Raw genomic sequence first — 24,099 nt, 5'->3', positions numbered from 1 at the left:
AACTAAGCTAGATGGACCAATGGTCTGTATAAGGCAGCTCCCACTGTCCCACCCACCCAAATAAGTTGTGGGACGTCTTTTCAAAATGAGGGTCTGTTTTTGAGTACAGTGGTACCTCAGGTTACATACGCTTCAGGTTACATACACTTCAGGTTACAGACTCTTCTAACCCAGAAATAGTGCTTCAGGTAAAGAACTTTGCTTCAGGATGAGAACAGAAATCATGCTCTGGTGGGGCGGCGGCAGCAGGAGGCCCCATTAGCTAAAGTGGTGCTTCAGGTTAAGAACAGTTTCAGGTTAAGTACGGACCTCCGGAATGAATTAAGTACTTAACCCGAGCCACCACTGTAAAGTGTTTTTGCAAGACACCTCACAAAACTCTTTATGAATCAAAGTAACCCATTTCCATGCAAGAGAAACAGCTTTCAATGTTGTCATTCTGTGGGGTCAGCTGCATATCAACTGTCACAGAGCAATGGGTCTTCCTCCCCCACTCTGCAAATTTCCGAGGCACGAGCCTCTGCCAGGGGTGCCAACTTAAGTAAAATATCAGGGGGTGGGGCAGGGAAGTCCTCCTCCACATAATCGATCACATGATGTGGCGTGCACACCCCCCCCCCCCCCATTTGAATGGCAATGCCAATCTACTGGGTGACAGGGCTGATATTATATTGAGGGGGGCCAAAGGGAGCTTGCCCCCTAGGAGTAGGCTCCTATGTCCTCCGCACCTTCTAGGGCAGATGCAGGATTTGAACCTGCAACCTTCCGAGAGCTTCCGTGACCAGAGCTGCTCAGCTACTTCTCAGAAGACAGCATCAGCTGTTGGCAAGAAGCAGAAATCCAGCCGGGACAGGCAGGTGGCTTCAGTGATGCCAGGGTCTTGCACTGGTTGAATGACTGGCTGTTAAAAGCCTGGGTGGGTGGGTGTGAGGTGTCAAAGCTTTCACTAGTAAAACTGATGCAGATACTAAGGCAGGCAGGCACTATTTCACCGCAGGTGCTATAGCCTGCACCTGGCGCCTTGGAAGCAAAATTAAACCCGCATTGGCCAGCCTTTTTCTCTGGCTGATTCCAGGTCATGCATTCCTGGAAACAAACTAGACTCTCTCCCACGCACAACTGCGCTAATTTCTAGATGCAGCTTCTCAGCCTCCCTCCCTCCTTCCTTCTGCCTGCCCCTTCACCCACTTTGAAGAACTCTGCCCTTGCCCTCCCCTCCCCGTCGACTCCAACCCGGGTAGCGTCTTTGTTCTGAAGATCAATAGGCTTGACCCGCCTGGGTCCCAAACCTTGCCAGAAAAGGCTTGGTGGGCCTTCTGTCTGCGCAGAGGAGCCCAGAGTGATGTTTCAAGCAAGTTAGACAGTCCCCAGATCACAACCAGGTCTTTGTTGTTGGTGAATACTTGGCAGACAGCAGAAAACAGATTGGGGGGAGGGGGTGGGACGCCCAAGTTTTCTCTCCCCTGCCCCTTGTTCTTTCTTTCCCTGCTGTTTCCAAAGCAGGTGGTTTGCAAAATCATGGAAAAGCAACAGAAAACTCAATATTTCAAGGGGGGGGGGGTCCTTCACCACCCTCTGTGCCACGCAAGCTTTAATCCTGTGTTATTGGCCGATTGCTGATAATAAGCACAGCAAATAAGTACATTTGTGTATGAAACATCCATCCACTTTATTGGTAGGTGAATTAGCTTTTTAAAAGTGCAAAGATTCACTTTCTCTCCGCACCCACCCTGGTCCTCTTTTATTGAAAATGGCAGAAGAACTTGATCTCTGGAGGGCTTCCCTTTAGGAAGGGAGAGGTGAAACTTGAGAGAGGATGTCACAGTGTGGAGGTCCGATCCCAGGTGCTTGCCAGCCACGACCACTTCCCATATACTCCATTCCATTATCTCTCCCCGTGTGTGTGTGTGTGTGTGTGTGTGTAAAGCGAAATGTGAGTGGTTCATGTGCAGAACAGCTGGCCATTCTGTACATTCGCACCCCTTCAAGGAGCTCAAGGTGGCAGCACACATGGTTCCCCCCTCCTCATTTAATCCCCTCAACAACCCTGTGAGGTAGGTTAGGCTGAGAGGCAGTGACTGCCCCAAGGTCACACAGTGAGCTTCGTGGCCAAGTGGGGGATTTGAACCCGGCGTCCCAGGTCCTAGTCCAGCACTCTGACCACTATTATGCAAAGGCAGCACTGATAATTATTTATTTATTTATTTATTTATTTATTTATTTATGCCCCGCTCATCTGGCTGGGTTTCCCCAGTCACTCTGGGTGGCTTCCAACAAAACACTAAAATACAATTACCTATTAAACATTAAAAGCTTCCCTAAACAGGGCTGCCTTCAGATGTCTTCTAAAAGTTTGGTAGTTATTTTTCTCTTTGACATCTGGTGGGAGGGCGTTCCACAGGGCAGGTGCCACTACCGAGAAGGCCCTCTGCCTGGTTCCCTGTAACTTAGCTTCTTGCAGCGAGGGAACCGCCAGAAGGCCCTCGGTGTTGGACCTCAGCGTCTGGGCAGAACGATGGGGGTGAAGACACTCCTTCAGATATACTGGACTGAGGAAGAAGAAGAAGAAGAAGAGTTTGGATTTGATATCCCGCCTTTCACTCCCTTTAAGGAGTCTCAAAGCGGCTAACATTCTCCTTTCCCTTCCTCCCCCACAACAAACACTCTGTGAGGTGAGTGGGGCTGAGAGACTTCAAAGAAGTGTGACTGGCCCAAGGTCACCCAGCAGCTGCATGTGGAGGAGCGGAGACGCGAACCCGGTTCCCCAGATTACGAGACTACCGCTCTTAACCACTACACCACACTGGCTCTCGAGAGGAAGAGAGAAGGAAGCTGGCAGGCAGGGTTGTTTGTAAGGAAGGAAGCAGGCAGGTAGAGACTGACTGAGCGGGAACGGAGGTTGATGGAGCAGGGCCTCATTCACCCTAATAGACTGAGAAGGTCCAGGCACAATACCTCTGCAGTTTGGCAGCAGAGCACACTCCATCTTTGCTGCGACGCACTCCCTCCCACAAATCCCAGCGTTCTCAGGACGCTTCCTGTCACCTCATTCTGCATCTTGCTTGGCAAACTGAAGGTCACCTCTCCTTAGACTTTACGTGCAGGGAATGTTCTCTGACAAGCGAAAATGAAGGACAACAGAAGAGCAGCCGCTTCAGATGCCTCCTCCGCTCAAGTCTCCTTAACCCAACACAGTCTCTTCCATTTCCCTTCTCATTCACCCCCACCCTCGGTAAAGCCGGGTACCGGAGGACAAATAAACATCTCAGAAGCACACTGCAGAACTCCTGAGAGCAGACCAAGGCACTCTTGATGCCATCTGTGTCTTGGTTTTTTCTTTCACCTGTCTTCAATCTTCAAAACGAGAGGGAGGAAATTGCCCAAAGCAGGGCCCACAGGTTAAAATCTCTGTAAGAAACACCATAAAAATGTAATATTAAAAAAAGCAAAAGAGAGAAAGAAGAATCGGCTGTATATTTTGGAAAGTGGTTTGTCTTGACTGCCTATTTCTTCATAACAACAACAACAACAAATTATTTCTACCCCCCCCCCCAAAATCTGGCTGGGTTTCAACTTCATCACCAAACTCAACAAGGTGGGGATGACCCTTTTCCTGGCAACTGGGATGCCGGCCACCATTTTGAATCAAGATGGAGGGCCCAAATGTTGCTTCGGTGAGGTTTTGCCTGTGTTTTTTGTTTTGGCATAGGTTTGACCGCCTCTTGAGACATCATTGCCAAACTTGGCATCGGAGTTCCTGTGAGGTGGGGGTGGCAGTCTTCATCAATGGTGCCCATACAGGCACCATTTTTATTCAAGATGGTGGACCAAATCATAGCTCTGTCATGACTTCACCTGTTTTTAAGCATAGGTTTGGCTGCCTCTCGAGACACCATTGCCAAACCTGGCGTGGGGTGGGGGTCTCTGTTGACGTTTGGATTCCAAGCGCCATTTTGAATCAAGATGGAAGACCAAAACATGCCTTTGGCGTGACTTTACCCATTCTTTGGCACAGTGGTTCCAAACTCACAAATTACACTATCCATTAAAAGACAGTGGCTCGAGCAAAGTTTTTCTCCTTCTCTCATGACACTAGAACTCACTGGCATACAACAAGGCCAAGTGTTGGAAGATTCAGGACAGACAGAAGAAGCTGCTTTCCTTACACCGCTCATAGTTAAACTGTGGAGGTCATTCCCGCAGGAGGGAGGCAGTGAAGGCCTGGTTTTAAAAAAGCATTACTCAGATTCAAGGCTATCAAGGGATACTAAGCAAGAGGGCTCTGCCTCCATGGTAGAAGTTGCTGGAAACCACAGTTGGGGAGAGGGCTCTTGTGCCCGGGTCCTGCTTTTGAGCTTCCCAGAGGCACCTGGTTGGCCACTTGAGAACAGGAGGCTGGACTAGATGGGCCATTGGCCTCATCCAGCAGGCTTTTCTTATATTCTTAAATGTGATGAATTAGGAATGGCTTAAGGGCTACAGTCGGGGACGCAGGTGGCACTGTGGGTTAAACCACAGAGCCTAGGACTTGCTGATCAGAAGGTCGGCGGTTCAAATCCCCGCAATGGGGTGAGCTCCTGTTGCTCAGTCCCTGCTCCTGCCAACCTAGGGACTGAGCAACAGGAGTTTACCCCGTTGCGGGGATTCGACAGCGCCACCCGCGTCCCACACCACCCATGTAAAGAACTGTTAAAACAACTAGATACAGCCTTGGCTTCCCCCAGAGAGTCCTGGGGACTGTTGTTTGTTAAGGGTGCTGGGAGTTGTTGGGAGACCCCCATTTCCATCCCAGAACCACAATTCCCAGAGTTCCCTGAGGAGAGGGATTTACTGTGAAACCGCTATAGGCACTGTAGCTCTTACGTTCAGGTCCTGCAAACCAGTTTCCCACAGGCATCCCACTGGCCGTTGTGAGAATAGGATGCTGGACAAGATAAGCCACTGGCCTGATCCAGCCTTAGTTCTTAGTTCTTATGTTCTTACGCTTGTGGGGAGTGCTTTTGAGGAGCTACTCCAGGTCCACTTCTTTTCAAGCCAGCCTCACTTCCCCTCTGCTCTTGGCTGCCTCTCTGCAAGCTGGAACCTGTCCTTTGGGCGCCTGGCGGGATCTGGAGCAATGTCAGGGAAAGGTAGGCTAACTCCACCCAAAGTTGGGGCTGGTTGGGAATGGCAGAGAGGGAGGAGGAGGAGGAATCCCCAGCTAAAGCCCATTTCCTGATTCTTTCACTGCTAGTCATGCAGGGCTGTGCTTTTAACAGCTTGGCCCCCACCTCAAACTGATGGGGAGCGTCCTTTCCGGCACAGAGTCCTTGAGATCAGTGCAGCTGGAACAGGACACCAGAATCACAGAATCTTAGAGTTGGAAGGTACACCAAGGGTCATCTAGTCCAACCCCCTGCAATGCAGGAATCTCAGCTAAAGCATCCATGACAGATGGCCATCCAACCTCTGCTTGAAAACCTCCAAGGAAGGAGAGTCCGCAACCTCCCGAGGGAGACCGTTCCACTGTCAAACAGCTCTTACTGGCAGACAGAAGCAACTGATTCTGGTTTTGCAGCCATCCTCCAGTTCCCCCTGCTGAATTCTGCAAGGGGCAACATTGAGGTTGAGAAGGAAGAAGATGGCAGGCAGGTGGAGGCTGGCTGGCGGCAGGCTGAAGTTGGTGGGGCACTGCCCTATTTGCCCCAATGCACCAGCCTCCACTGCTTAAGGATGAGCTTTGGAGGGGGGGAGACAAGTTTGGCGTAGGGACTCAGAGGTCTGCTTTTCTTCTGGCTCCCCCCCCCCCCGCTTCGCCCTGCCTCCGCTCCCCCGCCCTTCACAGTTGTGAATATAGGCATCAGATGTTATGTACTGGTTGCTATGAAGCTACACCCCCTAGGAATATGAGTGTGGGTAGCATGCCAGGAAGCCGCGGTTGGCAGGTGACTCCCACATCAACAGAGCTACTGAGATTTTAACCTGTGGCTGCCAGGAAATGCAGGCAGGGAGAAGAACAAGAAGACAGGAACTGGCTGTGTCATGTTTTTTGTTTTGCCTTCCGCCCTCCCGTGTCACCTTCAAACACAGGATTCTGGGTTCGGGGGTTGTATCCCTCTCACTTGCCACTAACTCTGTCCTGGGGCTCCTCACAGTGGTGGCTGGTTGCACATTGGGGAAGAAGGCAGGGAGCCCGACAGTAGGTGGCGCCAGAGCCAATGAGAGGCAGAGCCAATGAATTCTAGTTTTGTCCTCCCGTCCTCCTCCTCCTCCCTGCTGAGATTGACAAAGGGAGTCTGAGGAGGAGGAGGAGGAAGTTGACAGGCAGTGCCATTCCCTGGTCTGGTTAAATAAGAAGCAAAGGCAGGTGCGGGTTGGCTGAGATTGGTGGAGTATTGCCCCATTCAGCTTAATGAACCACCCTCCTCTGGCTCTCTTAATACAAGTCTGCAGTTGGGTTACACACAAGGTTATATACAGCTCCCTGGCAGGGCTGCTAACACAGGGATGCACAAAGGTGCCTCTCTAATTCAAGGGAAGCGAGGGAGGGAGTGGGTAATCTGGAGGCTAGATTTCATGGGACGGTGCATGCAGTCAATTCACTGTGCTACTGCACAGCTTAACAGTTTAGCAAATCTCTCTGTCCTTGTAGAATGGAAGGCCAGTCTTCCGCTTTCTGTAACACACTAGACGCAAAGTAGCTTAATTCCTCTTCCTGTAACACACTAGAAGCAAAGTACCGTAGCTTTTTAAAAAATAATAATTAAATTGGGGAACCCTTAACTTCCAAACCTGCTTATTAAAATCACCCCTTCCTTGCTAAAACTGGCCCCTACTGGTCAACTAAAGTAGATTAATCTCATTTAGGAGAATGAGAAAACTCTCGCTTTTGCAACTGCATTTAGTGAGGTGTTTGTGATCTTCCCAAAGGCTGTTGGACTAGATACGGTATATATCTGTCTTCTAAACTTGAGGAAGGTATATCTTATCTGTGCCCCTGGTAATTAGACCCGCTCCCCGCCCCCAGATTTCATGGTTTAGCCAGGTAAAAGTTGCCAACTTTCCTCCAGCTCCTGTGCTTCTAAACAGAAAAGTGTGCAGTAATAAGCAGTTATGATCAAGGATGATGGATAGCTGTGCTGGCCAGGAACATGCAGGCCCCAGAAGGGTTGAAGGCCCTGATGAACAACGTTGCCTCATTTTGTGACACTTGAGTGCAGAAATGCAACTTCATCATCATCATTCCAAAACATCTGAGAAGCACCAGGTTGAGGAATGCTGGTCTTTACCGGCTCTAAACTACAGCTAGATCCTTCTCAGTTTTGCCCTTAACAAAGCCTCAGATTTATAGTTCTTACCAGGGTGTGTGTTGAATATGCACCTGCACTGCCAGTGATTTCCCAGGCATTATTTCATCTTTGCATCTTGATTCCTGAGCCTTAAAGGAATTGAGGGTCTTTGAGAAATGCACTCTCTGCTCATCCTCTGGCAAGGGGAGAAGGGGAACAGAGTACCAATGAATTATTGCCGTCAGATTGGTGGTTAGACAGGAGAGGGTTAATGGGACCAGAAGGCCAGCTGAAAGTTGGTCAAACCTGTCTGCTGGCTCCAACTAGGCACCTCCTATTGTTAGGTAAACTAAATACAAGATCTCAAAGTAGCTGTTTTACTACAAAGGAATTTCAGAAATAGACTGGAAAGAGAAGCTGCTGAATTGCAACTCATTACCAAACTTAAAACCATGGAGAGACCTGGTCTGAACAAAGACATTGGATTCTTATCTCATTATACATGACCAAGCCATTTTTCACCTTCTCACCCCTTGCTTTTCCCTGTAAGACCTATTGCAGTCGTTAAGAGTCGTCAACAGGCTCATCACAGCTATCTGCCAATCACCCATTCCCACCACCCTTCTGAGTAATACCCCTCCCCACCTTCTCACTATATAGAAGGATCTGGCAACTTCTGTTTCAGTGTATCTGAAGAAGTGTGCATGCACACGAAAGCTCATACCAAGAACTAACTTAGTTGGTCTTTAAGGTGCTACTGGAAGGAATTTTTTTTGTTTTGACTATGGCAGACCAACACGGCTACCTATCTGTAATTAATTCAAGTTAGACATGATAGAAGCCTGCTGCATCAGGCAAATGGCCCATCTAGTCTAGCATTCTGTTCCCACAGTGGCCAAATTCCACACTTTAGCCAAGTACTTTCTTTTATCTGTCATGAATCCTTCAACACTCAGCTTCATTTGACGCCATGCCTGTTCTATTCACTGGGTCTACTCTAAGTAGAAAACCCTCCTCCTTTGCACTTCCGTGAGCCGAAATGCAGCTAATCCTTCGAGATTCACCCATTTCCAAATTTTGCAGTGCAGTTCTCCAGCCAAAGGCATGGCAATAGGTACCGTATTTTTCGCTCTGTAGGACACACCAGACCACAAGACCAGTGGCGTAGCGTGGGGGGTGCAGGGGGGGCCGGCCGCACCGGGCACAACATCTGGGGTTAGGGCAAATCCACAGGTTAGGGGGCGCAAATCCACAGGTTAGGGGGCGCAAATTACTTGCCTTGCCCCGGGTGCTGACAACCCACGCTACGCCACTGCACAAGACGCACCTAGTTTTTGGAGGAGGAAAACAAGGGGGGGGGGGAATTCTGAATCTCAGAAGCCAGAACAGCAAGAGGGATTGCTGCGCAGTGAAAGCAGCAATCCCTCTTGCTGTTCTGGCTTCTGTGATAGCTGCGCAGCCTGCATTCGCTCCATAAGACGCACACACATTTCCCCTTACTTTTTAGGAGGGAAAAAGAGAGTCTTATAGAGCAAAAAATACAGTATCTAATATTAGGAGGAAGTGTGCACGTATATGCATCTATTACTGAAAATAAAATGAAATGCATTCAGTGGGTGGGTGGGGGGGAATTCCTTTGCAAAAATACACATGTTAGGAGGAGAAATGTGTGCTATAAAATGCTGGTGGATTTTGTCAGGCCTTAAAAACAAAGTTCTCAAACTGACAGGGAAATGTGGCAAACTGAACTGAAGACTGGGGAAATGAGAGAAACCAAAAAGGACCGATCCATCCATCCCTAAGTCTGAGTGAGACACAGTGAGTTAAAGTTGACCTCTGGATCCACTTGGGTATCTTGATGTGGAAGCAGAGGACATTTATAGTCTGTTGGAGAGTTTGGGCTTCTTGCCTCTGCTTAACCCAGTGCTTTTTTTCTGGGGGGACACATACCCCTAATTTTGTAAATCTAAGTTTGGCCTCATTGAAGGGCAGTATTTCAATATGAGTAGGAAGGTCGGCAGTTTGAATCCCCACGACGGGGTGAGCTCCCGTTGCTCGGTCCCAGCTCCTGCCCACCTAGCAGTTCGAAAGCACGTCAAATGCAAGTAGATAAATAGGTACTGCTCCGGCGGGAAAGTAAACGGCGTTTCTGTGCGCTGCTCTGGTTCGTCAGAAGCGGCTTAGTCATGCTGGCCACATGACCCAGAAGCTGTTTGCGGACAAACGCCGGCTCCCTTGGCCTATAGAGCAAGATGAGCGCGCAACCCCAGAGTCGTCCGCGACTGGACCTAATGGTCAGGGGTACCTTTACCTTTGCCTTTAGGAAAATGAGAATACCCCTAAACATTTTTTTAGAATAAAAGCACTGGCTTAACCTATATATTTGCAAACACGTACAAATATTAGGAAGCACCAACAATCTCCCCAAAGACCCCCTTCCCCCACAACCAAACCCAAGTGAATGCTTGGACTCTTTACCTGCTTGGAAAAGTGGGGTTGAGCATAAGAATATAGTATTTTCTAGCAAGAGCAGAGCAGGTGGGAAGGAAACGGAGACGACTCTACAGTGCCATCTTGTGGCCCCTGTTGAAATCAGCTTATTTGTCAGCCTGGATGGCCTTTTAGGAGATTTTCCCTTCTCCTGTATTCAGGTTGGCAGAGTTAAGCAGCAACTGGTGGATTTTTGCAAGGGTTTGTGCAAGAGGATGTCTCTCATTGCTCTTCAGAAATGCACAGAAATGGCTCTGAGGAAGGAGAGGCATGTCCCAAACCCTGGAGAGCCACTGCCAGTCCGTGCAGAACTGCGGTGGAGAAGCTGTAGCCCTCCAGATGTTGCTAGACTGCAACTCCCATCATCACTGGCCCTGCTGGTCAGTGCTGATGGGAGTCCAGCAACATCTGGAGGGGCAAAGGTTCATCACCCCTGGTGATGAACCAGCCTTGCACAATCTGCTGCTCTCCATATATTTTGGCCTGCCAGGTCTGAGACCTCCAGATGTTGCTGAAGTGCAGGCAAAAGATAAAGGTAAAGGACCCCTGGAAGGTTAAGTCCGGTCAAAGGCAACTATGGGGTTCATATCACTTTCAGGCTAAGTTAGCCGGCGTTTGTCCACAGACAGCTTTCCGGGTCATGTGGCCAGCATGACTAAACCGCTTCTGGCACGATGGGACACCATGATGGAAACCAGAGCGCACAGAAACACTGTTTACCTTCCCGCTGCAATGGTACCTATTTATCTACTTGCACTGGTGTGCTTTCAAACTGCTAGGTTGGCAGGAGCTGGGACAGAGCACCGGGAGCTCACTCCGTCATGGGGATTCGAATCGGCAAGCCCAAGAGGCTCAGTGGTTTAGACCACAGCGCCACTCGCGTCTCTGAAGTGCAACTCCCATGCTTGGCCACAAAGGCTGGAGCTGATGGTCATTTGAGTCCAGCAATATCATCAGGGCTATGGAAGAATCTGTAGGGACGGAAGAATCTGCCCATTTCAATTTCTCTGTTTCTATTTTTCCCCAGTCTCTAGCTTGCTTTCCCCATTTCCACATAATTGGGATTTATTCACTGAATCGCAGAATTGCAGAGTTTGAAGAGACACTCCAAGGGTCATCTAGCCCAACCCCCTGCAATGTAGGATTCGTGTCGGCTTAGTTGGTGCGGTCCTGACAGTGGCGGCAGGTCCTTTTTTGTAATCCCAGGGGGGCTGTGTGTGTGTGTGTGTGTGTGTGTGCACCTCCCTCTTTCTCTCAAATCAGCAGGATTTCACAGGGAGCAAAGCGGCTGTTCGGTTGTTGCTAACCGAGGATTCGCTCCCGGGTCCTGGGTTCAGGAGAGGAGGGTGGGGCGGAAGTGGGGAAATTTCTTTCTTTTTTAAAGAAGCCCTCATGAAAATTCATTGGTAAATCTCGCCTAATATTCACATGTTTGTATGCTGCTTTGCCTAATGGTTGCGTTTCTGGCCTGCTTGTGGACTTCCTGGAGCCAGCCAATTGCCTGCTATGGGAAACAGGAGGTTCGGCAAGGGAGGCCTCTGGCCTGATCCTGCAGAGCTCTCCTTGGGTTCTTTATGAGAGAGGGAGAGGGAGGGAGAGAGGCTTTCAAGGGGCTTTCCATGTCATGTACAGCAATGCACCCCAAAGTCCGAGCGATCGTGAGTTTGCTTCCATTTCACTCCCCGCTCACTTCCTTTGGTTCTAGGAGGAACTCAGGAGGGTCGCTCGGAAGAAAGTGACTGTACCCAGAAATCTGGATCTGGATGACCAGTGGCAACTCCGAATGAAGTTTCTCGAGCGGGCGAAGAGTTACATCGGCGTGCCTTACGCACAGAAATACCATCAAGCTGGAAGTAAGAGCCATTTGCTTTCCCAGGCTGTTTTGTTTTCGAAAAGCGAGGGTGTAGGAGACTCCCTGTGACACCAAAATACTGCTGAGATAAGCAATCCCTCAGAACACTTTTCTTTCGTAAAGACGTCAAAAGAGCCCTGCTGGATGAGGCCCATCTAGTCCAGCATCTTGTTCTCACAGTGGCCGACCAGACACCTGTGGGAAACTTGCTGGACGCTGGAGTTTCTTCTTACCTGAGGTGAATCTACACGCAGGGAAAGAAACACTATAAATAAGTAAGAAATTAAATCGTTAAAAGGAAAAAAACGCTATGGAAAATCGCTTAGAAATTATTTTGCTCTCTGGTGCCATCTGGTGTTGCATACTGTTTCTTGACTAACGTAGCTGAGTCCCTGGTCTGCTCATCTGTTCCCTGTTGCTCATTTTCCTTCTGGACGCTCTGCTTGAGGTTGCCATTTTGCTTCAACAATATTCCACTTTCCAGCTGACCTTTGCTTCAATTTCTTCCCCAGCTCCAGAATACAACTCTCCGCTCTTCCTGGACTGCTGCGGGTTCATCCGGAAAGTAATGTGGGACCTGACAGAAGAGTTTGGCTTCTGCATGGGCTTAGGAAACCAAGCTTATCAGTATGACACTCTTCCTATTACATTACCCAGCGAGGAATATCTGAAACCAGGAGATCTCATCTTCATTTCAGGAACTTACTTTGACACACAACGTAATGTGGCCTGTGCTGTCCATCATACTCCTCTTCCTGTCCTTTTCTGAATCTTCCTCCCATCCTTTTGCCTTTCTTCTTATCTCAAGCTCACCAGTTGTCGTTGGGTTTTTTTTTAGGGGGGTTCCATGGACACATTTCTATGTTTCAGCAGGTGCCATCTGAACACTTCTGTCCCTCCCATCCCTCAGGACAACTTCCCTGCTCCGAAAAAGAAACTGAGCAAGCAGGAGCACACACACACACTTGGCTTTTCCAAGGGAACTGGGCAAAAGCCAGATCCAATAGACTTAATCCGAGCCTTGAAAAGCACACTGAGTTGAAAAACGAAGTGGGAAAGAGTGTCGCTCTCCAAACTTCCTCCTTCAACTATATGTACTTTTCCAAGGGAATCGAAGGTGGTGAGGGGAGCACTGAGCATCTTTGTGGGCACCAGGGGAAGGCCTTACAGGCACTGCTGCACCCAAAAGGTGCCATGTTGGTGATATATCACATCCCCGGCAGCCATTTTATAATATGCCATACCCTCATGGCAGCCATTTTGTGATGTTCCGCATCGCCCAGGGCAGCCATTTCATGACCAACGCCAGCAGCACTTCCTCAAAATTCCAAATGTGCCTGATGGCCTCAAAATCTTGGCTTCGAAATGTTTTGCCACTCCATTCAGACACCAGTTTCTGTCTTCATCTGAACCCTTCAGCACATGCACACCCCTCACGGGACCATCTGAATCCAATTTCTTCCACTTCCTAGGGCAGGCGCTGAGGGGATTCTCCAGTGCCAGAATTCTAATGCATTAAGGCTCCCCTCCTCCTCATCCCCTTCCAGGTGTAGCTAAACACGCCAGTTTTCAAAGACTGTTTCCCAAGATGTACTCCTTCCCTCTCTGCAGGAAAAAGGCAGCCCCACGACATTGTCCACGTGGAAATCTGGTTGGGGTATGGAGAGCGCAGCCTAGGGGCCAGGTGGAAACGGGGCAAATCACAAGTCTTTGATTCCTACAAGTTTGTCTCCAGCACCTATGGGAACATGGAGTACCACTTCAAATCCATCGAGACGTGGCTCCAAGGCATCTGTGTCAGGCAAGTGTCTGCCCTGTTGAATGCTGGGAGATTCAGGGCAGGCAAAAAGGAGGACTTTCCATGCAGCACCTAGTTAAATTATGGAACTTGCTCCTGCAGGAAGCAGCGGTGGCCGCCAAGTTAATTGGCTTTAAAAGAGAGTTAGGCAAATCCATGGAGGAGAAGACTATCAGTGGCTACTAGCCATTATAACTATGTTCTACCTCTCCTGTCGAAGGCAGTAGTGCTCTGAATTCCACCTGCTAGGCATTGCAAGTGGAGAGAATATTGTTGCGCTCAGGAATCGCTCGTTGGCTTCCCGTGATTGGCCGTTCCGAGAACAGGGTCTGGTCTTAACGGCCCTTTCCCCTTACTCAATGATTAAATGTTTCAAATATCCCTGCACCTAGAAAAGTAGCAGGTCAAGGAAAGGCACCCTTTCAGATTGTGCAGAGAGAAGAGTGTTTCTCCCTCTCACGTAACACTAGAAACACTAGACATCCAATGAAGCTGTTGGATGATTTGCAATAGATAAAAGTCCTTCTTCACGCAGCATATTGTTAAACTATGGAACTCCCTCCCACAGGACACAGAAACAGCCACCAACTTGGATGGCTTCAAAAGAGGATTAGATAAATTCATGGAGCTACCAGTCATAGCTGTCAATGTTTCCCTTTTTTAAAGGGAAATTCCCTTATTCCGAATAGCCTCACAAGAAAAGGGAAAAGTTGACAGCTATGCTACCAGTAGCTACTAGCCATGATGTCTTTGTTCTGCCTCCAATGCCAGAGGCATTATGCCTCTGAATACCAGCTGCTGGGAATCACAGGCGGGCAGAGTTGCCGCAGCACTCACGCACAGCTCTATCAGGCTTCCCACAATGGACATCTGGTTGGCCCCTGAGAAAACTAGCCGGGCCATTGACACAATCCAGCCATTCTCATCTTACAGTCTTTCAATGGGGCACTCCCAGGGTCCCGGCTGAAAATTCATCTTCTGTCCGTCATGCATGCTTAATTTGGGATGTGTGTGGTTCTTCCAAACTTCCAAAGCGTTGCCTAGTTTCCAAAAGGAAGCAGCAAGCGAGGTTTGTTTCGATCACCTCCACAGCTCTGGACTTTGCAGCCCTCCCCGGGTGTGTTTCCCCCTAACGCTCCCCGCCACCCTGCCATTGTCATTCCGTTGGCGTCGAGGACCGTATAATTTCTCATCCCCGGCGCGGCGCCTCTGGAAATGGTCGACGCCCACCATTGTCTCCCGAAACTCTCCCTCCCCCCTTTCCCTCTCCTCGCTCCTGGTCTCCGGTGCCCTGGCCTCCGCCTGCGGATTGGAAATCAAAGGTGTCATTACAATTTCAAAGGCTCTGCCTGAGCCGCGCTTTAAGCTGCTGCTGCTCAGAGGAGAAGGAACAAATGATGATCTGAAAAGCTCGGTTGCAACCCAGAAAGGCCAATGAACCTGGTGTGCGCAATACCAGCTGCCGTTCTGGAAAAGTGCTTGCGGGCCTCAGTCTGCCCTGAGTTGGAACCCACCGGCTGGTCTTCTTAGTTCCACTCAGTCCAGAGGGTAGCCCTGCCTGTGTGCTTCCCCCTGCTCCTTAATCTCAACATTGCCACTTGTAGAATCCAGCAGGGAGGAAGATGAGGACAAGCCTAGCATTAGGCTGTTGGTCTCCCTGCCATCTTTCCTCATCAGTATACCTGAAGGAGCGTCTCCACCTCCATCGTTCAGCCCGGACACTGAGGTCCAGCGCCGAGGGCCTTCTGGCAGTTCCCTCACTGTGAGAAGCCAAGTTACAGGGAACCAGGCAGAGGGTTTCTCGGTACAGCGGTACCTCGGGTTACGAACTTAATTTGTTCTGGAGGTCCATTCTTAACCTGAAACTGTTCTTAACCTGAGGTACCACTTTAGCTAATGGGGCCTCCCGCTGCCGCTGCACCACCACCGCACAATTTCTGTTCTCACCCTGAAGCAAAGTTCTTAACCCGAGGTACTATTTCTGGGTTAGTGGAGTTTGTAACCTGAAGCGTCTGTAACCCGAGGTACCACTGTAGTGGTGCCCACCCTGTGGAACGCCCTCCCACCAGATTTCAAAGAAATAAACAACTATCTGACTTTTAGAAGACACCTGAAGGCAGCCCTGGTTAGGGAAGTTTTTAATGCTTGATCTTTTACCGTGTTTTTAATATCCTGCTGGAAGCAGCTGGGGAAACCCAGCCAGATGGGCGGGGTATAAATAATAAATTATTCTTATAATATTATTATCACCAGTCTCAGTGGGCACTGAGAGGGTCTCTTGCAGTGACGCTGTTAAGGCAGGACTTTGGAACACACTCCCATGGCCCCAACTCAGGAGAATGAGTAGGGCCGCCTGCAGATGGTCTGGATTTTGCATTACGCATACAATCGCATAACTGGAAATTTGGGTTTGCAGAAGTAAAGGGGATTACAGCACCCTAGGTCAACAATTTATAATTTATTTCCTTGGTGTTGAGAATTTGGACATTTGAGGACTTGCCCTAAGGTCACATGATCCAGGCAGTTCCAGAGACCTAGACGTTGTTTCAGAGGCTTTGAAGAATAAAGTGGTTTCGGGCAATTCCTTGTTCCTCTAGTTTGTAGACCCAGAATTGTTACATGATCTCATTAAGTGCAGGATGGGGAATGCTCTGGGTCCACACCCTGTCCTCCAGAGAGCATATCAGAATTGTTATGGGATCACCGTCCCACAAACAAATCAGGTATGACTTCCCCAGAAACCAATAAGAGAGAATGCTCCATCAATACCGTAGTCTAACCTCTGCATAAGCAATGTGCAAGGAAATCAGGATGAATGCTCAGTAAACAGGTCATCCGGAAGAAGCCTTCAAATGTAATAGACTTGCCACATATTGCAGTCAGAGGAAGGACTTAAGCTCTTCGGAATAAGGCCAAAGGCTCATCTAGTCCCGCATCCTCTTCTTGTGGAGGTCAGCCAGGTGTCCCAGTGGAAGGTCTGCGAGGAGGACCTGACTTTAGCAGCCCTCGCCCCACTTGCAGTTCCAGCAACTGGTATTACTCAGAGACAATTTGCCTCCGACAGTGAAGGTTCAGCATAGCCATTGTGGCTAGTAGCCATTGGAGAGTCGCCATGAATTTGACTAAGAGCTCATCCACACTTACTTTTGCTCAGGTAACAGGTCTGGGCTTTCTTTTTCTTTCTTTTTTTAAGAAAAATTGGATTTTTTGGCATAAAATACAGTAAGTATTAGGCTAATCTACAAAACAGGAATAATAATAATAAGGTAAAGTAAAGGTACCCCTGCCCGTACGGGCCAGTCTTGACAGACTCTAGGGTTGTGCGCCCATCTCACTCTAGAGGCCGGGAGCCAGCGCTGTCCGGAGACACTTCCGGGTCACGTGGCCAGCGTGACATCGCTGCTCTGGTGAGCCAGCGCAGCACACGGAAACGCCGTTTACCTTCCCGCCAGTAAGCGGTCCCTATTTATCTACTTGCACCCGGGGGTGCTTTCGAACTGCTAGGTTGGCACGCGCTGGGACCGAGCAGCGGGAGCGCACCCCACCGCGGGGATTCAAACCGCCGACCTTTCGATCAGCAAGCTTTTACCCACAGCGCCACCCGCATCCCAATAATAATACTACCAGAGAAAAAAGAGAAGAGGGGAAGAGAAAGAAAATACCTACAAGGCCCTTTACCATATTTATATCATATATCCTGTCATTTTCCCACATGTGGAGAGGTAGAAACACCCCCCCCCCATCTCCCACTTTCAAGGTCCATATCTGAGTGCTGGTGTTTTGTTGTTGTTTTCCCCCCTGGTGAAAACTTGTTCTTTACTGCTGAATTAGAGCAAATGGCAATTCCTAATTGCCATTTGCTCCAATTCTGTATTAAAGAGCAGGTTTTCATGGGGGAGGCGGGGTCAGGGGAGGAAGCGCTGGGGCACTGTGCTTTAAAACAGGGGTCGGCAAGGTTTACCTTGCCTGGGGTGGTTCACTCCAGCAGAGATCCCTCTGTGGACCTGCGATATCCGGTGTTTACATCTGCACAGACATGATTTCCAGTGTCTGCACATGCGCAGACACAATTTCCGGCACCGCAAAAGCAAGTTCCCGTGCCACGCTACACCAGTTTAGCACAGCTGAGCAGGCTACTTGGTTCAGGGGCAGCTCGTGGGCTGGTTAAACGACCCCCATGGGCCGCTTGTGGCCCATGGGCCTTACGTTGCTGACCCCTGCTTTAAAACGTGGACCTGTTTCTGAAAAGCACAGGGCAAAAGGTAAGAATGGGGGAGCCCAAATCCTCTTCTTAAGCCATCCCAGTTGGTGGCCGTCGCTACCTTCCATGGGAGCGAATTCCAGAGTTTGACCATGGAGACCTCACACCAAAGGAATCTTGCTATGAGCATGCGCACAATCACAATCAAGTTGCCTGTTGAGGTGGCGGCTTTTCAATGTGCACTGCTGATGTGAACAGGGTCGGGACATGAACTGGGACTCTGTGCCAACGGGGCATGCGCAGAGCTCCGTACAAAACCCAGCAGGTTCCCAATGCCCTTGGTGTTGCCAGGATCTATGCACAGCTGCCCCGTGTGGCGAGCCTTTGAACTGCAGGTGGCAGCCTTCTCTGCGAAGAACCTTCAGGCCCCGGACTGACTCCGCCCACTCAGGCTTCCGCAGCCAATTCCAAACTCACTTGTTTTTCATTATGAGTGACGGGGAAGGGCAGATCTTCCCCAGGTAGGGCTGGGAAACACCTGGAGCACCACTGCCAGTCAGAGTAGACAATAATGAGTTTGATGGACCAAGGCCATCATTGTATAGATTTGTGGAGTCCTGCTGTCATTCTGCCTTCTTTTCCCAGCATTCCAGAGTGCAAAGTTTCCTGTGGCAATTTATCGGGACGCCTTGGAGCAAGCCTGGCACACCACTGGCACACGATAGTGAGGACTTTTCATGATGTCCAGTGCCAGCCCTGTTCTGATAGGGCCAATGTGCTTCCATCTGCATGGGCACCCCACTTTCTCTTTAGTTCCACCCCCTGGCCCAGTACTGACTGCCATTTTGATTTACCACAATGCCTCTGTCTCACATTGACCCAGGGCATTGTGGGAGGCCGGGCAAAGGCCTATCGGGACTCAGAAGAGCCCACTGTGCCGCTGCAAACCCGGAGTCCTCAAACATATGCACCACAAAGTCCCCGGGGCAGAAATCAAGCCTGCTCACTAATGCAGGAAATCCTTCACAATTCTAGCAACAGTTCCTAAGCAGCAGTTGCTAGGTGACTGGCCCTTGTTGATAGTGCTGAGACCTGCCTTTGAGCTGCCCAGGAAGAGGGAAAAATAGTTTGCTGCCTATAGATGCTCAGAGTGCCAGGGCTGGGCCGCTTGAGACGCTGGGGTCGCCTGAGCGCAGAGCAAAACACACGCCGAGCCTCCGAAACCCCGAGCCTGCTTGGGAAGCGGGGAGTTTGGCCAGCTTTAGACTTCCGTATGGCTCGGCTGGAATACAAACCCACAAATGCTTTATTAAAGCATTTAGGGCGTGCCAAGTTAAGGTTAGAGCTTCTGTTACTTTGCTTTCTGTTTGGGTTGGGTCTTCGTTTATTTATCACACAGGCAAGCTGCCTTACCCTGAGTCGGACCATTGGTCTGCTTAGCTCAGTACTGTCTACACTGACTGGCAGCAGCAGCTCTCCAGGGTTTCAGGCAGGGGTCTCTCCCAGCCAGAGATTGAACTTGGGACCTTCTGCATGCAAAGCAGATACTCTGCTACTGAGGTTTGGCTCTTCCATTAGGAAATGGGAACGCAGAAGGCTCCCTGGTGGGGAGTCAGACCATTGGGCCATCTAGTTGTGTAGTGTCTAGGGAGAGCCCTATTCCCTTCAGTAGCTGCAATTCCCAGAGTTGCCTAACAACCAATCCCTCTTCACAGGGAACTCTGGGAACTGTAGTTTTTTCATGGGAATAGGAGGTTTCCTAACAACTCTCAGCACTCTGTGCAACACATCTCCCAGAATTCTCGGGGGGGGGGAGTCCTGGCTGTTTAAAGTGGTATTAGGTAAAGGTAAAGGGACCCCTGACCATTAGGTCCAGTCGTGACCGACTCTGGGGTTGCGGCGCTCATCTTGCTTTATTGGCCGAGGGAGCCAGCGTACAGCTTCTGGGTCATGTGGCAAGCATGACTAAGTCGCTTCTGGCGAACCAGAGCAGCACACGGAAACGCCAGTTACCTTCCCGCCAGAGTGGTACCTATTTATCTACTTGCAGTACTTGCTTTCGAACTGCTAGGTTGGCAGGAGCAGGGACCAAGCAATGGGGATTCAAACCACATTGTTCTCTCCCCGTCCCCATTTTATTGCCACAACAACCCTGTAGGGTAGGCCACGCTGAGGCAGGGACTGCCCCAAGGCCACTCCGGTGAGCTTCACGGCGGGTTGAGGGATTCAAACCCTGGTCTCTTCCGCATTGGCTCCATTGCTATCTGAACTTGCAGTTCCTCTTTGGTTATTTTCACAGCCACTGTCCGGAGCACAGATGGGCGTCGTCCATGGAGCTCCCCAGCAAGCGATCAATCTTCTGTCTTCCAAGTGAACAAGGCGAGGATATGGGCGCTGAGGAAAGCAGGCTGCAGCCTCCACTGAGGTCGGAAGAGATGGCCCTCAGGCTGGAGCCCATCGCGGAGACCGTCAGCAACTTTGAACTGAGCAGCAATGAGCAAGCGGAGGCCTTGGGCCTCCAGGGTCCCTCCGGAATGAATTTGGGGGACCTTGAGACAAACCCAGTTAAAGGAGGCCCGGTTACAGGGACTGGCCGAGCCCAGAGACAGTCTCCAGAAAGGACCCCGCTGGAGGCTGCAAGCCCAAGGGCGGGAGGCAGCGAGGTTTCGCTGGAGGGGAGCTCGTCCCAGGAGGAAGGAGGGTGTGAGGAGGGTCCTGCTCATGGCCAGGAAGCCGGCGCAGAGGCGAGGCCTCCCGGGCCCACTCAGCACACCGTCAGAAACCCACTCCCCATGTCCCACTCCAGCTCGAAGGTAAACCCCAAGGGGGTCTTAGCGGGCGGCGCTGGCAAGCGGAGGAAGAAGCACAGAGGACGAGGAGGTAATCAGAGCCCTTGAGGGATCTCCAGGGGTGGCACCAGGAGAATCCCGGGTTAGATAGAGAAGCAGGGTGCGGGGGGAGGACAACCGACCCTAGCAATGCCCACCTCACCTCTACTGGTTGGGCGCAGGGGAGTGGTGGGAGGAACCAGCTGGGGAACCACCAGAGGTAATGGAGCAATGAGGAGTGGTCCGAGGGAGACCGAGGGGTGGGAGCTTGTCGCAGCAGGAGGGGGAGACACCCTTGACTCTTCATCAGCCTGCCTCTGTGCCTCCTTCTCTTACTCCCCTGCTTCATGTCCGCCTCTGATTCTGGCCTCTCCCAGCTCACAAAGCCCTGCTACCTCCTCAGCTTCCAACACCTCCTCTTCCCGGTCTTCTCTGGGACTCCCTGTTGTCCCACCACCACTTCCTGGGCTCCGAGCCGTCTTCCCTTGGGGGTTCCTCAGCTGGTTCTTCCCACTGTTCCTCAGTGTCCGGTCTGCCCATGACACCCCCCTACTTTTGGCTTGGCTTGGCCCCTCTGAAAACCATCTCTCCTACCCTGTAAGTGGCGTCCACACAACAGGCTGCTTGCACCCTTTGGGGAAAAACGAAACCCCAAGTGTCATTACTCTCTTAAATTGTTACCCACCTTCCACTTTGAGGCCTGTCCCAGGGCAAGTTGCGACAATGGAGAATGCAGTTTGAAAGGGTCTAAAGACTTCCAATAAAATATCACCACCAAAAAACAGGGCGAGGATTAGCACTGGACCCAACCTTATAGCTTGCACCAAATGCTAATCCTACTCAGAGTAGACTCATTGAAATGCATGGACATGGCTAACTTGGGTCTGCTGATTTCAGTGGGTTTGTTCTGGGTAAGACTGACTAGCACTGGATACAACCCAGTGTGGCAGAGTCAACTAAGTTGCTGCACTAATGGAAGCCGGCGCAACAGAACCTGCTAGCACAACATGACTCTCTCCCCTGTCCTTCCCTTGCGCCCGCCTTGGAGCTGCTTGGGAGATTTGATGAACCCCCAGAACAGCCCATGGAGGAGGAGAGGCGGGATCATCTGGCCCAGATGACTTCTGTTGTCAGGCAGGCCAGCAAGACAATGCCTGAAAAGGGAGCTGCAAAAATGGCACATTATACTGTATAACTCGTATTTCCAGTTGCCAGCAGATAAGGTGGCAGATCGGTGGGCATTGCCAGAGGTTGATATTCATGGGACGCACCAGGTCTGCTTCCATGCATTTCATCTCAAATGGATCAGTTTTGGGACTGTATTCCACATATCCGCTCAGCGTCTATCAAAAAAAGGCAAAAAAGAGAAAAGGCAGAGGCTTCGCTCTCCCTCCCCTTGCCAAGAACTTCATAAAACCGAAATCGTCCAAGTGAGACTTATAAAAGAACAAATTAGAAATATGGGGAAGGGGTATATAAAAACAGGTCCCATTAGCAGGCAATTTGGCTAGAAGCGAAGATGGTAGCTTCATTAATAGGGCAATTTAGCTGAGGGGTTTTTTTAGAGGGGAGGGGCAGGTGTGTGCGCGCGCCACAAATATTTGTATGCTATAAAAATGCAAAAAGACGAAGACAAAGCCCTGTTATTTTATTTCCCTGGCAATATTGGTTTGCTAATTGTCCTATTACAATCCTGGCAATAAAGTGGATATTGGTTTATCGCAAAAGAGTGCAGGTTGGAGACATTTGAATAAAAGGAATAGCACCTGGAACTGTGCTGAAATTGAGTTTGAAACAATGGAATAATTTGAGGCCACCTGGCAACGTGAGAACATAGGAAGAGCCCTGCTGGATCAAGCCAAAGGCCCGTCTCGTCCCAACATCCTGTATCCCCACAGTGGCCAATCAGATGGCTCCAGGAAGCCCCCAGGTGGGGCGTGAAGGCAGCAGCCCCCTCTCACTGTTATGAATAAGAGCAGCCCTGCTGGATCAGACCAAAGGCTCATTCTATTTTCACAGTGGCAGACTAAATGCCACTGGGAAGTCTGCAAGCAGGACCTGCATGCAACAGAGCTCTACTGATTTGCATTGCCCAGCAACTGCCATTCAGAGGCACACTGCCTCTGCCAGCCAGACCAACTGGAGCAGGGGCAGCAGGTTGACCCCTACATTGGGGTCACATCCAGTGGGAGATACCGCTGGGAGAAGGAGGCGGAGGGCGGTCCTTGCTTGGCTTCCTCCTCCCTGCACGGGGAGTTAGTCATGATGATTACCGTATTTTTCGCTCTATAAGACTCACTTTTGCCCTCCTAAAAAGTAAGGAGAAATGTGTGTGCGTCTTATGGAGCGAATGCAGGCTGTGCAGCTATCCCAGAAGACAGAACAGCAAGAGGGATCGTTGCTTTCGCTGTGCAGTGATCCCTCTTGCTGTTCTGGCTTCTGGGATTTGGAATATTTTTTTTTCTTGTTTCCCTCCTCCAAAAACTAGGTGAGTCTTATGGTCTGGTGCGTCTTATAGAGCGAAAAATACGGTAACTTCAGAGAATCTGCTTTGAAGAGGTCTAGCAGTAGCCACAACTCAACAGTAGCCTTCCCATCAACCTTTCTCCTCCCTTGAGTGCAACAATTCAAATTGTGGACAGACAACCTTTCTCTTAACTGGAGGCACCAGGGATGGAACCAGTGATCTTTGGCCCTTCCCCCAAAGTTGACATACAGCTGGGAGAGGCGGAGCCCAGGTTAGGGCGGAGCCAAGCTGGAACCATGTGGGCTCAGGGGCGGAGCCTGGCACAGTCTGCTGGGTCTCTGTTGGAAACTGGATGGAATCAGGAGGTGGAGGAGATCCAGGGCAGAGGCTGGTGGGGCCTAGAATGCAGATTTGACTGCTTTTCAGACTCCAGTACTCATTTGCCTTATAGAACAAAACGTTTTGCAGGCAGAACCAATACAATCCTAGCTGGTTAGGAATCAGGGATGGAATCAGCACCTGGTAGCATTGGACAGCTCCTTGGGTCAAACCACATGACAGGGCCCACCATTAATTTATCTGCCCTGGCGCAGTCCTTCAAGCTGCGCTGGGTTGCTGGGTCTAGCTGCCATGTGGATTTCCCACACTGCCTGGCTGCCTCCTCCCTATGAGTAGAGCATCTCTCTGGCTTCAGTTTATATAAGATGATTCCAAACTCCAAACCTCTGCCCAAACTTTTTGGGTGGTATTCTGTTGACTCACTGAAATTACTGAATCTCGGTTTGCCAGTGCGTCTGCTCTGAGTGGGACTAGAACAGGATATAACCCCTTGCTTCCCATTCTCAAATGGAGGGAGCTGCTAGCCCTTGTGCTGCCCCATGTTAAACATGGATTTACGCAGCAGCGTATCTCCAAAGTGCCTACAAGGCTTCCCAGCGCTTTGCCTGTCATGCTTAGCGTTGCATCTCCAGTTTGAGCACAGGATGTTAAGTAGACAGTCTTAATTTCTAATTTTTAGGGCTTCAAAAAAGGAGACATTTCAAGAGAGGATGAGTCTAAGGAATGTCATTGCTCTTTACTGTACAGTCTAGCACCTGAACTCAGTGCTTGCTTCCCTCTTTCGCCACAACGGGAGATAAAAGCCAGAACGGTACATGCCCAACAACACAACCAGCAGCTGGTATTTTTAAAACCC

The 24,099-nt window shown here is 50.2% G+C and overlaps 1 protein-coding gene across 10 annotated transcripts in view; it reads left to right on the top strand.

The window, feature by feature from the left end:
- Positions 1 to 24,099, top strand: part of TTLL10 (tubulin tyrosine ligase like 10) — a 212,774-nt gene that overhangs the window by 146,447 nt on the left and 42,228 nt on the right. For 6 of the 10 annotated variants that reach the window (XM_028740802.2, XM_028740803.2, XM_028740808.2 and 3 more), the window contains 4 exons: positions 11,464 to 11,611; positions 12,123 to 12,329; positions 13,222 to 13,411; positions 19,909 to 20,489. In XM_028740802.2, the coding sequence (XP_028596635.2) occupies positions 11,464 to 11,611; positions 12,123 to 12,329; positions 13,222 to 13,411; positions 19,909 to 20,489 (1,126 nt within the window). The other 4 variants (XM_028740812.2, XM_028740810.2, XM_028740809.2 and 1 more) reach the window with 4 other exon arrangements.

The sequence above is a fragment of the Podarcis muralis genome, chromosome 7 (genome assembly GCF_964188315.1).
Source record: "Podarcis muralis chromosome 7, rPodMur119.hap1.1, whole genome shotgun sequence".
Lineage (NCBI taxonomy): Eukaryota > Metazoa > Chordata > Lepidosauria > Squamata > Lacertidae > Podarcis > Podarcis muralis.
The sequence above is the reverse complement of the archived record's forward strand: the minus strand, read 5'-3'. Positions and strand labels throughout refer to the sequence as shown.